This window comes from Felis catus, chromosome B2 (assembly GCF_018350175.1).
Source record: "Felis catus isolate Fca126 chromosome B2, F.catus_Fca126_mat1.0, whole genome shotgun sequence".
NCBI lineage: Eukaryota > Metazoa > Chordata > Mammalia > Carnivora > Felidae > Felis > Felis catus.
Window position 1 is genome coordinate 83,826,020 of NC_058372.1, and position 17,769 is coordinate 83,843,788.

The 17,769-nt window shown below is 44.1% G+C and overlaps 1 protein-coding gene across 1 annotated transcript; it reads right to left on the reverse strand.

The window, feature by feature from the left end:
- Positions 1-10,192: 10,192 nt before the first annotated feature.
- Positions 10,193-15,768, reverse strand: LOC111560607. Its single transcript, XM_045057860.1, is given in 2 exon segments — positions 10,193-13,105; positions 13,108-15,768. Coding segments are annotated over 2 exon segments (5,247 nt in total). The 5' UTR covers positions 15,442-15,768.
- Positions 15,769-17,769: the final 2,001 nt, after the last annotated feature.

The following is a 17,769-nucleotide window of genomic DNA, read 5'->3' on the forward strand; positions in this document are numbered from 1 at the left end:
AGGACTGAGGGCTTTATGTCCATATGGATTGGCAGTTGGTGAGACCTCGCTATTAACGGTGCACAATTAATAAATAATATGTCTCTGTTTGCTTCAGTAGCTGTTCAAGCATTAAAAAGCTTATAAAAAGATTGCCTAGACAAAACCCCCACATATGGGCAAGGTCTTGATCCATGCTGGATGTCGTCCATTCAGGAATCCCATTTGCATTTTGCATGGTACATCGCCCCCCAAACACCAATTTGTTATTCACTTTACCATGATGGACCAGATGAGTTAGGTACACTTATCGGTGATTCAAATAGGTAAATAAATAAACAAGTGAATAAATAAGTAGCATGAAAAATAAAAAGAACAATAGTATCCTACAATGGAATGCTACTGTTCCAGCATGTAGGCGGAGCTGGGGATCTGAGCAGCTACCACTTACAGTGTGAACCTGTGGTTCCTCAGCATTTATGTTCTCCCGCATAATAAATGACACTGATACACTACTTCCGTTCTAATTTCAGAAGCAAATTAAATTTCAAAATTAAAACAAATTTAATTTTCAGTGTCTCTTTTACAACACCTGTCTACAGCAGACCTTACCAAGAAAAACTGTAGGTTCTGTGATCCTAAGAGATTTTTGACCTGATTTAAACCTTGGGACTGGGAAGTATAAAGACCAATGAAGGCTTCCGCTAAAATATCTCATCCAGCATATGCTAACTCATATTTGATGGCTGCTCTGTGTTCGCGGAAGCTTAGTCTGAATTATATCAAACCCAATCCATAAACTGATACATTTTAATTATTTTAATTATTTGTATTTTATATCGATAGCAATGGAATCCATGCAATGCTGTTTAAAGAAGAATCTGATCCCCTTATAGTAACAGTAACTTTGTGAATGAACTGAAATAAAAATAAAATGGAAATGAAAGCACCTGAACCCTATGTCCTTAAAAATTGGCTCATATATCATAGACATATGTTGACATTATAGAATATGGTATTATAAGGGTATCTTCATTCTCTCTTTCTATAATTCTTCCAGGTGAAAGTATGTGCCTGAATTTTCTTTTTCTTTATTATTATTTTTTTTAATTTTAAGGGAACTCTTACTTACTCTTCTACAAGTGAAACTTTCCAGGAAAACCTATATGGTATTACTGTTACATGAGTGACATTTGCAAATATTGAGCATAATTCAGTTTCCTTTGAAATTGGTCACAGCTTTTCTACAAGAAATTCAGTTTAATGGATAGGTTGTAGTGGATCTGCAGATAAATCAGGTAATTTTGGATGTACTAAATAAAGTCCCAATTCTCTTATACTCTTTATTGTATCACTCTGTAACACACACAGGTAAGGCTAGCCTGTGTTTAAAAGTATTACATTGTATTTCCTTTCAAAATTAGGACAATAATTTCATTATTTTGGTTGATTTATTAAATTTATTCATTGCCAATAAGTCTGGGCAAATGAACAAACACATTCATTAAAGGGGGAAAAAATCAACCCTACCACTACTTTTTCTGGAAATAACACTTCCTGGGCCTTCAGCAAAGCAATTACTGAAATAGTTGCTGCATTCTCTTAGAAATTACAGGGTTACCTGCAAACAAGACTTCGTGCAGGATTTTCAAATGCAGATTTCTAGGAGTAACTTTTATTCAACTGAGAATCAGGAGAAATTACACTTTATATTGTAATGTAGATTTCGTGTCACCATGGTAAAATGGGGCAGGTTGGGAATCTTGTCAGTCATTGCTTTATGGTACAACTTCAGGAAAACACTGGAAACAACACCCCCAGGACTGTCCTAAACTCTTCTTTATTGTCAAGGTGTCAGAATACTACATCAGGTAGCCACTAACCTTAAAAATGATGTATGCCTCAAAAACACAACTAAAGATTAGTTTGGTTTTATCATTTTGAAAACTGCCAGAGAAGATCTTTTAAATTGTATCTTTTTTTTTCCCTGCTCTGAGCAATACAACCCACAACAGAGCAGTTAGCTCATAAAAAGAACATACATTATAAGAATGTTCTAAATTTTCACATTTTGTTTATATTTTATTGCTTTTACTTAGGTTAACATGTGGTACATTTTTACAAAGCCTGATTGTTCACATATTTAATTTCTATGCCCATAAAGCCATATATTTTTAATACAATTCAACCAGCAGGAAATGATCAGACTCTACTAAATATTTTAATATTAGCCTGAAGTTGTGAAGTGAAATATAAAAGGGAAAGTGGTTTTGGAGCCTGTGACATTTCACACTATTCCATCAGTAATAAAGATATATAAATCAACTTTTCTGGAATGTAATTTGGGAATTTTAAAATCCTAATGCCAATGCCATGAAATAATTAATGAAATATGATACGTAAAGTCAACAATGAACATAACACAAGAGTATATATACTTTTTTGTTACTAACCCCCTTTCCATTATTAATACAAGGAGTGTTCATTTTCAGAGACAATCCATTCCTTACACAAATAGAAATTCTGGTGGTTTGTAAATTGAAGTCTTATATTGTTCTCATGTCTGCTACATAAAACTGCTGTTCAATTTAGTTGTAAATTTTAGGCATGTTTAAAAATTCACATCTCTGTTAACAAAACACTATTTTTACATTTCCTTTTTTCTCCTACTTATAAATCATTTGAGTTTTAAATTGTAATTCTGTATACATCCCAATTATATGCCAAATGGAGGAGCGCTGATCATCCCAATTACATTAAATGGAGGGTTGTTGCAACTCTTGTGTGGCAAGCAGGAAACGGTCAGATAAAAAATCTCAGAAATAGGTGTACTAAAGATTTTTAACTCCAATTTCCGAAGCCAGACTATATTTGAGGGACAGGAAAAAAAGTATAAGTAATTTTTATATTTTTGAATAATGAAGGAAGATCATCTAAGTGGACTCTTCAAATGTTCCTTTTTTCATATGAGACCAGAAAACAAATAATTGGTAGACATTTTGTAGGCACTCTTACAGAGGATATTTTGTGAATGTGTTCACATTAGAGAAGGGTCCCATCTCTTAAGAACATTTTATGGAATTGGTTTGTTCCATCAGAAAACAGAAACAGAAAAAAAAATAGCATTTATAATAAAGAGACCAATCACATCTGAGACACAATGTCTCAAAGCTTTAAAGGCAAAGATTGAGCGATGTCAGAGAGAGAAGATATTTCAGTGAGGCTCAGGTCTTCTACATGGGTAGAATCTGTGTGGAATGAATAAGGAAATCAGAGAAACAGAACCCAGGAAAGGACAGAATAGAAGAATCTGTACCAGATTTTGGAGAAAAGAGTATCTGATCATTGCTATTCTGCTCTTTAAAAGTCTTTGATGTCTTCCTAATTCCTAGATCTAACATACTTTCTACATTCTGCTCTTTAATTATTTCTCTAACTGCTCACCATTTCCCCAATAAACCTATATCTTAACTGCTTATAGATCCTTGAGTGTAAGCTGCATCTACAGCTTTGCACATCCTTGGCCCCATGTTTTGAAATGCCCTTTACTTCCTAGCCTATCAGGAACTTCTATTCACCTCTGAGTCAGCTAACCTGTCACGGGGGGTGACGGGGGGGGGGGATATCTTGTCTGATTTATATTTTGTACTTTATGCCACCATTATAATTTGTATGGATTTTTATTATATTTCTCAAAATGTATTACAAATATTTATGCATATCTTTTCTACCTCCTAGGCTTTAAACTCCTTACTAGAACAAAAATTAACTTATTTCCTATACCTCTGGTTCCTAACATAATACATGATATGTGGTAGAGATAGAATTAATTCTTGGTGAATAAATGAGTGGATAATGGAAGGATATTTGCTTAGGTACTACCAGTTAGGGGCATTACCAAGTAACAAATAAAAAACAGAATTAGACATTTTGTTTCACTGTTATATTTATTTTCTACTGCTTAAGATATTCTTTGAGGGTACTATGAAAAAAAATATTAGAGATGATAGAAAAGAAGAGGGGGCCACCTGGGGGGCTCAGTCAGTTGAGCGTCTGACTTAGGCTCAGGTAATGATCTCACAGTTTGTGAGTTTGGTTGAGACCCACATTGGGCTCACCGCAGTCAGCTTCAGATCTTCTATCCCCTCTCTCTCTGCCTCTCCCCCACCAGCACTCACTCTCTCAAAAATAAACATTAAGAAAAAAAGGGATTAAAATAAACATTAAAAATAAAAGAAAAAAGGGATTAAAATCATAGATGTGGTAATCTAGTATTTGAATCCACTTGCATATTTTTTAAAAGTGCACGGAAGTGGGTGCCTAGATGGCTCAGTCGGTTGAGTGTGGCTCAGTTGGCTCAGGTCGTGATCTCCCAGTTCATGGGTTCAAGCCTGGTGTGGGGCTCTGTGCTGACAACTTGGAGTCTGGAGCCTGCTTCAGATTCTGTGTCTCCCTCTCTCTCTGCCCCTCCACTCGCTCTCTCTCTCTCTCTTTCTCTCTCTTTCAAAATTAAAGAAACATTAAAAAAAATTAAAGTGCACAGAAGATATATTATTTTCTCAAACACTTTAATCAACTGGATTGTATTTTTCTCTGTACATAACTGCTTTTTGACTGGACCACTTGAGTTCCATGATTATAAAAGTTACCTACTTGCAGCTTTCTATCTATTCATTCAAGGGCATTCTGCTAACAATCTCTAGGACAGCAGGAAAACTAAATTGCTTTATTAGCTACTGCTGCAAAGTTACAAGGCTCCCAAACAAGATATACACATATAATTTCTTTATAATAACAGCTAAACATTAGTGAGCTCTCACTTTGTGCCAGGCACTGTTGTAGATTCTTTATATGTACTATCTCCTTTATCTCAGCAATTTATGAAGGCAAGTGTTTTAAGCCCATTTGTAGACAAGGAAACTGAAACACAGGTAGTTGCCCAAGGTCACATTGCTAATCAGCGAGCACATAAGAAAACTAAGTCATAGGAAATTTACTTGAGAAAGTATGAAACTTGTTTTTCACATATCAACACAAATTCCTCAGTGAATCTTCCATATTTACATATGCCATTAGCTATTTGTGCAATAACTGATCTTATTTCTGAGTTCAACTTTAAAGTCAATAGAATGATTAGTATTTGAAACAGGGGGAAAATAATCACTCTTCTCATTTTAACCGGACTTTCATATGTGAATCTATGCTTCTTCACCACAATCCTTTAAAAAAAAAGTCTTCTATATTTTAAGAAAGCAAGAAAAAAATGATTAATTAAATTTTAGCTAATATTAATATTAAAATAATGTTTTTAGCTACACCTCATATCATATTGAGACTTTTTTAATAACCAGTGCATAATTTATTATCCTTTTGTACCTCTTGGAAGTTAACTATTTCAAATTTTATACATGCCAGTAGTTCTATTATTTTGAACTTTGTTACATATTGCAATATATTTACTACATACATTTGCAGCCCTGACTTGGTCCCTGGGCTTTCACCCTAAGTCTTCAATTGCCAGCTGGATCTCTCCAGAGATATTCAACCATTACCTATTTTTTAGTTATCCAAAAACACATTCATTATCTTTTTCCCAATATAGTTCACACCTCAGATGGCTTTCTTCCTATCATTGACATAATAATTCTCCCAAGGTCCTAGCTTGAAACCTTGGAGTTATGCCTGACTTCATTCTCAATCACTCTCTCTACAGACATTAAATCACCATGCCCTTTCTCTATTGACTTCTATATTTTCCTTTTCTTTCCCACTTGACCTACCTTGATCCAGATCCTACTACAGCAGCAGAGACTATCACCGGAAATGCACATTGACGTTCCTGAAAACTGCTTTGACACATCTTTCCTAAACATTTAAATGGTATGTAGCCAATTAAATGACATTCCATTTTTTTGTTTGCTGTTTAGCATATTTGGCTATTAGCTCTTTCTCCATTTCTTATCTCTCTAAACATATCCTCATCTATACTCTCCCAACAATTATTCTTTTGTTCATCTGAATCACATTTCCAGTTGTTCATTTTATTCCCCCTTAGTTTTGTTGTCTAAAGTGTCAGACCTCCTCTCTTTTTTCTTGCCATACCACGGGCATCATTTTGTCCTCAGGGCTTAACTCGAGCCCCACCACCTCCATAATGCTCTCACAACCATCCTATCATATCTCTTCTCTTTTGCACTTACTTTCTGTGAGAAATAAGCTCACTGACCCAATCAAAGGAGGGACACAGGGGTTGGAGCACAGTGAAGCGAGGCTTTAACCAACGTTCTAGCAAAAACAGGTGTCTGATAGGCAGGCTCACTCAGGGCAGTTACAGCAGACAATTTATCTTCTAGCACGAGTCCCTTCCCTGGTTCCTCATTGGCTGAGTACTACAGAAGTTACAGCCTTACCCAGAAGTCGCCTATGGTCATGTAAAGCCAAAAAGTAGTCTGATTGGAACAAATGTACATTCCTTGAGGTGACGCAGAGACTTCAGTTCTTTGGTGCATGCTCATTTGCAAAGCCCGTGAAAAATAAGCTCACAAAATGGAGAGGGGAAGAAGAACCAGGAAGTAAAGTGGCTAAGTGTTTGGGACTCCACTGTGGAAGTGGGGGGCAGGGATTCATACATATTTCCAATGGGGTGTGAACCTAGTGTTAACTAGACAGCACAGTTTTTATTTGGTAGTTCTGAAAATGAATCATGTCACTTAATTCTCACACTTCCCATGTCACTCATTGGGCATATGTAGCTCTCTATTTATCTCCTTAACTGGACTACAAATACTTAAAAGCAGGATTTTAAAAAATGTAACCATTTAGCCTTTTACCTTGTGTTTGTATGCATAACCACTATGCAGCAATGCATCTGTTTATTAACTACTATTGAGTGCACACTGTGTCCTTTTTTTTTAATATAACCATTAGTTACTTTTTCCTAAAATGCTAAGTTTGTTCAGTTCATAATATATTTAACCTCAAAAATTTAAAATTTAATCTTCAATGACTGTCAATTTTCAATGGAAAATAGTCCTACTTTGGTGTGCATCACCTTAACTGTGACATTTCCCTTCACAATTTTACACATTTGTATTGTTCAAGTCCAAACACATAATATGCTGACTCCTGTATTGCCAGATGCACTTTCATGAATTTTTCTGTTTTTGCTAATGAGAGTCCTTCATCTTAGAATTCAATATTCCTGTGAAATCCCAGTAAATTTTCTATGCTTCACTAAAAAGTTACTTTGTCCAAAAAGTTTCCTTCCTCTTTGCTGCCAAAGCACTTTGCTTGCCTTTCTATTATAAAACTTCATTCATATTTGTGTTTTAGTCATGCATGCATGCATATTACTTTGCCTGTACTAAATTGTAAGCCTCTTGAGGTCAGTTGCTGTGTAAACTATTTCTCTACACCCCTATCGATATTCCAGCATTACAATGCAGCAAGCATGCAATGAATTTACACTAAATAATTTGTTCTTTATAATTTAATACAGGGTCCTATTTTCCAGTTTGGGTTCTGATACTGAATACAGCTTTGTACTCATATAGAAAGAAGACAGCAATAGGTGCTGTTTGTAACTGATGCATGTGTCAACTGTTAGGAACCAAGCTCCTAGGCCCTATGGAATGAGAGTTGGCGCAAAGAACCACACGGCACTCCGACTTCGGCAGAGAGTCTTTACTGGTGCACCAGGGCTCCCCAGTGTTAGAAAGCGGGAGAGCCCCGATATACGGGGTTACAGGTCTTTTATACCATTTTGAGTTACATTTGCATACAGGCTGGTGGTAGGCTCTCTGCTCGGTGGTGGTTAGGGTTGGGGGTAATTTCGTCCTGGGAAAGCTTGGGAAATGGAGTTTCTCTCGGCTGATGCAACTTGGAGCCCGGGTGCGAAGCGGCTGGGGACTTCCGGTTAGGGTTGGGAGCGTAAGCAGGTTTACAGAAGCGAGATGAAAGCGGTCATCGTTATTTATGTGACAACCTGTTCCTGTCTTGCGTAGGGAAAGGTGGGGGTACAGCTCTCCCAGGGTACGGATGTCTAACTGCAGATATCCTGTTTGTCAACTGGTGGAAGTGCAAGCCCTGCAAGTGAGGCGTTACGGAACTGAAGATAGGGTGGGGGTGTGTTATTAAGCTAAGCAGGGGTCTTTCATTCCCCCATTTTCTTTTGGCGTCGAATGAAACCTTTCATTCGATTGTATCTGGCCTTTCTGCGTCAAATTGTCTTAGTTGGTGGTACTGTTGAGTTAGGACCAAGGCCTGGATGACAGAGAGTCTTTCTCTTATGAATTGTACCAAGCGGTTGAGGATGCAAGGTCCGAACATCAGTATTAATAGTAGGAGTATTAAAGGGCCCATGAGGGAGGAGACTAGAGTGGTAAACCAGGGGGATTTGTTATACCACCCCTCAAACCAGCCTTGCTGAGATTCGAACAGCTTTTGTCTTTGTTTGAGTCTCTCCCTCAGCTTGGCCATGCTGTCTCTCACTATTCCTGTGTGATCAGCATAGAAGCAGCACTCTTCTTTGAGGGCAGCACATAACCCACCTTCTTGTAAGAACAACAGGTCAAGTCCCCTCCGATTTTGTAAAACCACTTCTGAGAGGGAGGTTAGGGATCTTTCTAGTGCCGAGATGGATTCTTCTAGTGCCTGTATGTCAGAATGCATAGCGATTTGTAACTGCTTGAACTGATTAGTTTCTATGAGAGCTGCGGTGCCTGTCCCTATGCCAGCTGCTAAACTTCCCATAGTTAATCCCCCTAGGAGCAGTGCTACGGTGAGGGAAACTGGTTCTCTCCGGAATCTGCCGCCGGGTTCGTAGTGGCCATAAATATATTCTGAGTCATGGTAGAAGATTTTTGGCCAAAGTTCAATTAGGATGCAATAGTCGGCAGTATTATTGAGTACCTGGAGCGAGATGCATGGCGTGAGTCCGGTGTTACAGACCCAGTACGTTCCGTTGGGAGCGGTCAAATAATAGGGACCCTGCCCGACAGATGGTATGGTCTGACTACAGAGATTCTGGTGTGAGGGTGGAATTTTCCCAATACATAGGCCGTGACCGGTGACTTCAGTTAAAGTGAGGCCGTGTCGAGGTGTAGTGCTACATCTCAGTGGGGCATTCGTATGGTTAGTAAAGTTCCCAATTATAGCAACTCCCTGATAGTAAGGGGGTTTAGCCGTTAGGCAGAGCCAACAGTCCTGAGTTTGATTTGGGGCCGTAAGGTTGAGAGTTAAGTATACCCCTTGTACAAGGTTTAGGAGCCTATCTCCTGTGCCCGGTCGAGAGGGGGGAGTCGGGTATCCTAGACTGGGGCTTAGAGTGGAATTAACAGGGTTAATTCCCGGTGTCTGAGTTGGGGCCCTTGGTGGCTGGACTGGGATGGCTAGCTGGACCGGAGCTTTTTGATCGGCCAATACTAGGTTGGGACCTACGGTTTGGGTGATTGTATCTATTTTTAATTTGATTTTTAGAACAATCCCCCTATCTTTTCCCGGTAGGTACCATCGGAGTCCCCATGTATAGCCCGTCTGCCATCCGAGAGCCCGTTTTCCTGAATCTGTAAAGGTAATCTTAAGAGGTAGAGACAGGGGACTTATCCAATGATGATACCCTTCCGTGCCCTTTTTATAGTAGCAAGTGTGTCCATCGGGGTCAGGTTTGGTGTAACCTCTTGTAATGGTGATTAAGTCCCAGGAAGAGGTAGGTTGCCAGTAGGCATCGCCAGTAGTTTCGCAGCCCCATGCCAAGCAGAAATATTCTTTATATCCCCCACATCGGTGGGCAGTGGCCCTATCCCTATTGTCTCGAGGACAGACATAGAACTCTGCCTGGGCTAATCTACATCTGGCAGTGGGACTACTGCATCCATGGGCAGTCATCTGCTGGATTCTTTCCCCCATGTAGGACTGCAGGTTCTTGGGGCTTCTAGCTGGGATATCCCAAGTGTCTAATCCAGCTGCCAGCTGGCAAAAATCAGGGGTAAGTGGGGGCCACCAAGTATTAAGCGCATGGTTACCTTGGACCTCCCAGACAACTTCCCCACTCTGGGAGTAGATTTGCCAAGTCAAGGTATAAACCTGATGTGGGTTCCCCTCTTTGACAATTTTAGCCCCAATTCCCGCCCCCAAGCTTGTGAGGACCCACAGAAAGACCATTCCCGCTGGGGGTTTCATTTTGGGTTTGTGCAGGGACAGGGTGGATTAGCAGTCAGACACGGGAGAGTCTTATCTTAAGAGGGTTCTCCGAACGGTGGAGCTTCCAGGTTTTGGGAGTTTCCGGTCCAGGGGTTCTTGGGGCTGCCTTGGCGTGCGATGCGTGAATCCAGGCGGCAATCCCGTCAACCTTTATGGCGGTGGGCGTGGTCAGCAGGACGATGTAAGGTCCCTTCCAACGAGGCTCCAATCCTTGAGAGCGGTGCCGCCGGACGTACACGGAGTCTCCTACCTGAAATGGGTGGCTAGTTTGTGGATGTCCTGGCCGGTACAGTTCGGCCAGGGGTGTCCAGATTTGGGCCTGCACCGCTTGCAGCCCTTTTAGTCGGGCTTGTAAATCAGTCTTAGGATCGGAGGGGGAGAAGGAATTGAGCAAGGTTGACAAAGGGGGGGGTCCCCCATAAAGGATTTCATACGGGGTGAGCCCGAAACGGTTGGGCGTATTTCTGGCTCTTAACAAAGCCAGAGATAGGAGGCGTCTCCAATCTTTTAAGCCAGTCTCTAAGGTCAATTTAGTAAGGGTCTCTTTTATTGTTCTATTCATTCTTTCTACCTGTCCTGAGCTCTGGGGCCTATATGCACAGTGTAATTTCCAATTAATCCCCAGTGTCCTGGCGAGCCCCTGACTTACCTGGGAAACGAAGGCCGGCCCGTTATCTGACCCGATTACCTTGGGAAGTCCAAATCTGGGGAAGATTTCTTCTAAAATCTTCTTGGCTACCACGTGTGCCGTTTCTTGTCGGGTGGGGTAGGCTTCTACCCATCCTGAAAAGGTGTCTACAAACACTAATAGGTACTTATACCCCGCATGGTGAGGCTTTACTTCAGTAAAGTCTATTTCCCAATAGACTCCTGGGCGGTTACCACGAGTCCGTTTTCCTTCCGGCACTCGGGTAGCCCCAGCGTTTACCTGTTGACAGACCTTACAGGCGGAGGTTACCTGTTCTATGAGGGTGCCTGCCTTAGGGATTAAGAAGTCAGTTTTTTCAATCAGTAACTTCAGCTTCTGATTACTTAAATGTGTCCAGGCGTGCATTTGTTGGATCATTGCCAGGGCTTCCTTTCGGGGAGGGACTATCTTTCCTTCTTTTTCCCAGTCTTTAGTGTCCTGATTCAGTATAGCCCCTATGGCCTTTGCCTCTTCCTGGTCTTCTGGGGTGTAAGCATATTTGTTGGTCGTAAGATTGGTTTCTTCAAGTTTTGTGGTCAAAGTCAACGTTTCTGCCACAGCGACTTGCCTGGCTACTTGGTCTGCCTGTCTATTTCCTGTTGCAATTGGGTCTTGTCCTTTCTGATGCCCGGGGCAATGAATTATGGCTACTTTTCGGGGAAGAAAAAGGGCCTTTAATAATGCAATGATTTCAGCTTTGTTTTTAATTTCTTTTCCTTCTGAGGTTAGTAGGCCCCTTCTTTCATAAATACTCCCATGTGTATGAGCCGTTGCAAAGGCATATCGGCTATCTGTGTATATGTTAGCCTTTTTCCCTTCGGATAGTTCTAGGGCCTTGGTGAGCGCTATCAGCTCGGCCTTTTGTGCAGACGTGCCAGGAGGTAGTGATTGTGCCCATATGATGTGGTGGCCATCTACTACCGCCGCTCCCGCCCTCCGGGTACCTGAGTCGATGTAACTGCTCCCGTCCGTATACCAAGAGTGATCCGCATCTGGGAGCTCTTGATCTTTAAGGTCTTCCCGTGTCCCATGGGTCTCAGCCAGTACTTGCCGGCAATCGTGTGCGCTCTGTTGGTCTTCCGGTGCCGGTAGCAACGTGGCAGGGTTCAAGGTAACCGGAGGTCCAAATTGGACGCGGTCTGTGTCCAGTAGGAGGGCCTGGTAGTGGGTTAGGCGTGCGTTGGTTATCCATCGGTCCGGTGGCTGCCGCACTATGGCCTCTAAAGCATGCGGGGTGATAACAGTTAGTGGCTGTCCAAGGGTTAATTTGGCAGAGTCCTTGACCAGCATAGCAGTGGCTGCCATGATACGAAGACATGGGGGCCACCCCGCTGCCACAGGGTCCAACTTTTTGGACAGGTATGCTACTGGCCTCTTCCAGGGCCCTAATTTTTGGGTTAGAACTCCTTTGGCAATTCCTTGTTTCTCGTCTATGAAAAGGGTAAAGGGCTTGGAGGTGTCTGGCAACCCGAGAGCCGGGGCGGAGAGGAGGGCCTCTTTTAGGGCCTCAAAGGCTGACTGATGTTTTTCCTGCCAGGTGAAGGGTGCACTCTCTTTCGTGAGGGCATAGAGGGGGGCGGCTAGCTCAGCGAACCCAGGTATCCATAAGCGACAGAACCCAGCAGTTCCCAGGAATTCACGTACCTCTCTGGGGTTCTGGGGCGGCGGAATGCGAGCCACAGTTTCTATTCGCCCAGGGGTGAGCCATCTTTTCCCCTCACTCAGTATGTACCCCAGGTAGGTTACCTTGGTTTGGCAAATCTGGGCCTTCTTGGCGGATGCCCGGTATCCTTTTTCTCCTAATTCCCGGAGCAGATGTCTGGTACCTAGTATGCAGGCTTCTTTTGTGGGGGCGGCCAGAAGAAGGTCATCCACATATTGGAGTAGAGTTACTTCTGGATGTTGAGTCCGGAAGTCAGTTAGGTCCCTGTGAAGAGCCTCATCAAAGAGAGTGGGGGAGTTTTTGAACCCTTGGGGTAAGCGGGTCCAGGTTAATTGGCCTGAAATTCCTCTTTCAGGGTCCCTCCATTCAAAAGCAAACAGTTCCTGGCTCTGGGGGGCCAAGGGTAAGCAAAAGAACGCATCTTTTAGGTCCAGTACTGTGTACCAGGTGTGGTCTGGGCTCAGGGTGCTGAGCAAGTTATAGGGATTGGGGACCGTAGGGTGGATATCCATAGTCCTTTTGTTGACTTCTCTTAAGTCTTGGACGGGCCTGTAGTCCTGGGTGCCAGGTTTTTTTTTACTGGTAAAAGAGGGGTATTCCAAGGTGAGCGGCAAGGTCGCAGGACCCCAAGCTCTAGAAATCTAGTAATGTGTGGCTGAATGCCCATATGAGCCTCCTTGCTCATGGGATACTGCCTGATAGACACAGGCATTGCCGTGGGCTTTAGGTCAATTATGATTGGGACTTGGCATTTGGCTCGACCGAGCCCTCCCGTTTCTGCCCAGGCCTGGGGAAAGTCCTGCAGCCAGGCTTCGAGGAGGTTAGTGGTGACCGGGGTTTCAAAAAGTCTGTGTTCGTCTTGTAAGGACACAGTTAAGACTTGGATAGGCTGGCCATCCCGGTTTAGCACTTGGGCCCCCGTTTCGGAGAAGTGTATCTGGGCTCCAAGCTTGGTTAGGAGGTCTCGTCCCAGAAGGGGGTACGGGCATTCGGGTACCACCAGAAAGGAGTGTGTCACCGTCCCTTGCCCTAAGTCAACCGTGCGGCGGTTAGTCCATTTGTGAATTTTTCTTCCTGTCGCTCCTTGGACCCAGGAGGTACGCGAGGACAGAGGCCCATTTGCCTTGGTTAAGACCGAGTGTTGAGCTCCCGTGTCCACCAGGAAGGTGGTGGGATGCCCCCCTACAGATAGGGTTAGCCGGGGCTCGGGGGGGGCTCCGGAGCCCTGACATCCCTATTCGCTCTCTTCGCCTAAGGCGAGCACAGAGGCAGGTTTCTTTATGTTCCCGGGGCGCTTAGGGCAGTCTTTGATCCAGTGCCCGCGTTCTTTGCAATAGGCGCACTGGTCTTTTCCTACTTTGGGCCGCCTCTTCGTTTCCCCTGACTTTCCTGTTCCGTTTTCTGTCACTACAGCTGCCAGGATTTTGGTTAAATGTTTATCTCTCTTTCGATCTCTTCGTTCCTCCCGTGCTTCCTGCTCTTTTGCTAGCCTAGCCTCCTTTTCCTCTGGGGTCTCCCTTTTGTTATATACCTTTTCTGCCTCCCTAACTAGTTCCTGCAACCCATAGGTTTGAATCCCATCTAGCCGTTGGAGCTTTCCTTTTATATCAGACGCTGCCTGATCTATGAATGACATGGCCACGGTAGCCTTATGTTCTGGAGCCTCGGGGTTAAATGGAGTATACATCCGAAACCCCTCTAGAAGCCATTCCATAAAGGCTGCGGGGCTCTCCTCTTTTCCTTGGATTATGGTCCTTACCTTGGCCAAATTGGTGGGCCGTTTCCCTGCCCCCTTGAGACCCACCAACAGAGCCTGGCGATAGATTCGGAGACTCTCCCTACCTGGAGCCGTTTCATAGTCCCAGTCCGGGCGGGTGAGGGGAAACCCTTCATCTATTTCATTGGAAAGCTGAGTTGGAAGACCTCCAGGCCCCGGCACATTTTTCCGGGCCTCCAGGAGAACTCGTTGCCTTTCCTCGGTAGTCAAAAGGACCTGTAAGAGCTGCTGGCAGTCGTCCCAGGTAGGCTGGTGTGTGAGGAGGATAGATTCTATTAGTGAGGTTAGGGCCTGGGGTTCTTGGGAAAAGGAAGGGTTATGAGTTTTCCAATTATAGAGATCGGATGCAGAAAATGGCCAATATTGGACAGTCCGGTTGACTGTCCGGAGAGGAAACAGGGAAGATTGCCAAGTGGGAGGGCCGTTCGGGTCGTCCGATCGCGGGAGACGGAGGCGGGGGGTCTGAGGTGGGGTCTGGGGAGTTAGATCGGGTGGGGCTGGAGTAGAGGATGGGGCTGACGTACAGGCGGGGGAAGAAGTTGGGGAGGGGGAGGAGGAACTGGAGGCAGGAGGGGAAGTAGGGGGCACCGGGGACAGGACGGAGACGGGGGCCAGGGGTGAATTATAGGGTGGAGGTAGTAAGAGGGGGTTGTGGGGCGGTGAAGTCTCTTCGGGGGCGTGGGGCGGCGAAGACAAAGCGTCTAGGAGGAGGGGGTCCCTTTGGGACTCATCGGGAAGAACCGGTTTGGGCGGATCTGGAGTTTGGGTTGAGGCTCGGTTTTTGGAGGTTTTCAGGGGAAGGAGGGTAGACTGAGAAGTGGGGCAGGAAGGAAGGAAGGGTTTCACCCATGCCGGAGGATTCCGGATGAGATCCTCCCAGGTGAGGATATAGGCCACTTGATCTGGATGACCTTGTGGTCCAGGATCCATTACCTTCATCTTAACCTGTAATATAACAAAGAGGTCAAAAGTCCCGTCCCGGGGCCACCCTACAGATAGGGTGGGCCACTCCGATGAACAAAAAGTTCGCCACCGACCTTTTCGAACCTCAACGGATAGATTGCGAGCTCTTGCCTGGACGTCCGAGAAATGAGTCAGAGTCAAAGATAGAGGAGTAGTCAGTGTCTGTCCCATGGCTGTGTCGTCCTGTCCACGCGTCCACACACGCACACTTACACACACACACACGAATATGACTACAATGTCGATACAGACCAGACAACACAGACTAGACAACAACCAAGGAGCCGCGGCCAGGTATTCAGATTCAGATGGCAGGGGAGGCCTGCCTTCGGATTTGGGGAGTCTGACGAACTTGTCAGTTCTCCTCTACAAGCACCACCGAGGCGTCCCTCGGGGCCGGGGTGTGAAGGTTCAGGACACGTCTGTCCTCCTTCAACACTCCTACTGAGGTGGCCGGCCGGCCTCAGAATTCACAGTTCAGAGACAAAACATAGAACACAATACCTGTGTGCAGACAAAGGCACAGAAGTCTGTCTTCAGTCAGTCCGTCAGTGGCCCGGGCCGGAGAGTCATCTACCGACGGGGCCGGGGTTCTCCTGCCTTCCCTCGATTCCCAGCCAACGCACCAAATGTTAGGAACCAAGCTCCTAGGCCCTATGGAATGAGAGTTGGCGCAAAGAACCACACGGCACTCCGACTTCGGCAGAGAGTCTTTACTGGTGCACCAGGGCTCCCCAGTGTTAGAAAGCGGGAGAGCCCCGATATACGGGGTTACAGGTCTTTTATACCATTTTGAGTTACATTTGCATACAGGCTGGTGGTAGGCTCTCTGCTCGGTGGTGGTTAGGGTTGGGGGTAATTTCGTCCTGGGAAAGCTTGGGAAATGGAGTTTCTCTCGGCTGATGCAACTTGGAGCCCGGGTGCGAAGCGGCTGGGGACTTCCGGTTAGGGTTGGGAGCGTAAGCAGGTTTACAGAAGCGAGATGAAAGCGGTCATCGTTATTTATGTGACAACCTGTTCCTGTCTTGCGTAGGGAAAGGTGGGGGTACAGCTCTCCCAGGGTACGGATGTCTAACTGCAGATATCCTGTTTGTCAACTGGTGGAAGTGCAAGCCCTGCAAGTGAGGCGTTACGGAACTGAAGATAGGGTGGGGGTGTGTTATTAAGCTAAGCAGGGGTCTTTCAAACTAACTAGCTCATTCTCTTGTTTCTCACCAATGACTTTAAAAAACATGTTTTATTATTGAGAGACAGAGAGACACAGAGTGTGAGCAGGGGAGGGCTAGAGAGAGGGGGAGACACAGAATACGAAGCAGGCTCCAGGCTCTGAGCTGTCAGCACAGAGCCCGACATGGGGCTCGAACTCACGAACTCTGAGATCATGACCTGAGCTGAAGTCACTCGTCAGTCGCCCAACCAACTGAGCTACCCAGGCGCCCCCCACCTTTTTTTTTTTTTTTGAAATACAATTTGGTAATGTTTAGTTGGCATTTTAGCTTCTCTAGCTGACAATTGGAGGAGAGTCAGCTTGCCAGAAGTTTTAAACTTTGTTCTTGGGAGACTTTATATGCAATACTGTGATACTTTAGGGCCATCAAAGACTATTTCTAAGAACAATAGGATTCTTCAAGTTTTAATGAGTTTCTCTAAGAGGCAGAGGGTCTAGGCATTTGCTGTGCTCATTGGGGGTAATTCTGTCAGTTTTATAGAGTATCAGCGAATGCATAGCTTTCTTCCTATGCCTTAGCTGAATCGTTAAGAACTCTGCATTCCATCTCTTTGTGGTGAGACATACCATCAAATTCAATCCTGTCATCTTCACTGTGCTGTAGCGCAACACTGTATCAAGCAAAAACAAAGAAACCAAAACTATCTGAAGTAGCAAGGGATTAAGAGAGTCATTTACAAAAATAATTTCTGTGTTTTGGAATCAATTTAGAAACACACTTGGCTCTTGATATTTATTCCTTAAACATTTTTATAACCACCAATACACAGCCCGATATATGCAATACAGTGTTCAACTAGGATATAGTTTGCCATGAAATTCAGGGTTCACTTGAAGTTATTGTGTTAGTAGAAGACAGCTCCATGGATGAATTGAGGGATTCAGTAACCTTTACATCAACATGGTCTTTTTATGTTGGAGCATCAAAATTCATGGACCCAATACTGATTGTTTTCTAACAAAATCTGATTGAGGACCTTTTGCTGAATTAAAATAAAATTTAAGAAACTCAGAAGATCTGTGTGAACATTGTAGTTATATCTGTACTAGCAGAATGATAGGTTACCGTATACATTTATGCCCCATACATTATAATTTCAAATGTACTGTATTAAATAATTGCTCCTAATTTGAAATATCTTATTTACTCAGAATTAGTGTCAGACTCCACAGATTTAAGGACTCAGTCCTACAAGACTGCCTTCCCTTCAGAGGCCAGCAACAAGTAACATATCCCCAAAGTACCCACTTGTATTCAGCTTGGCTACAAA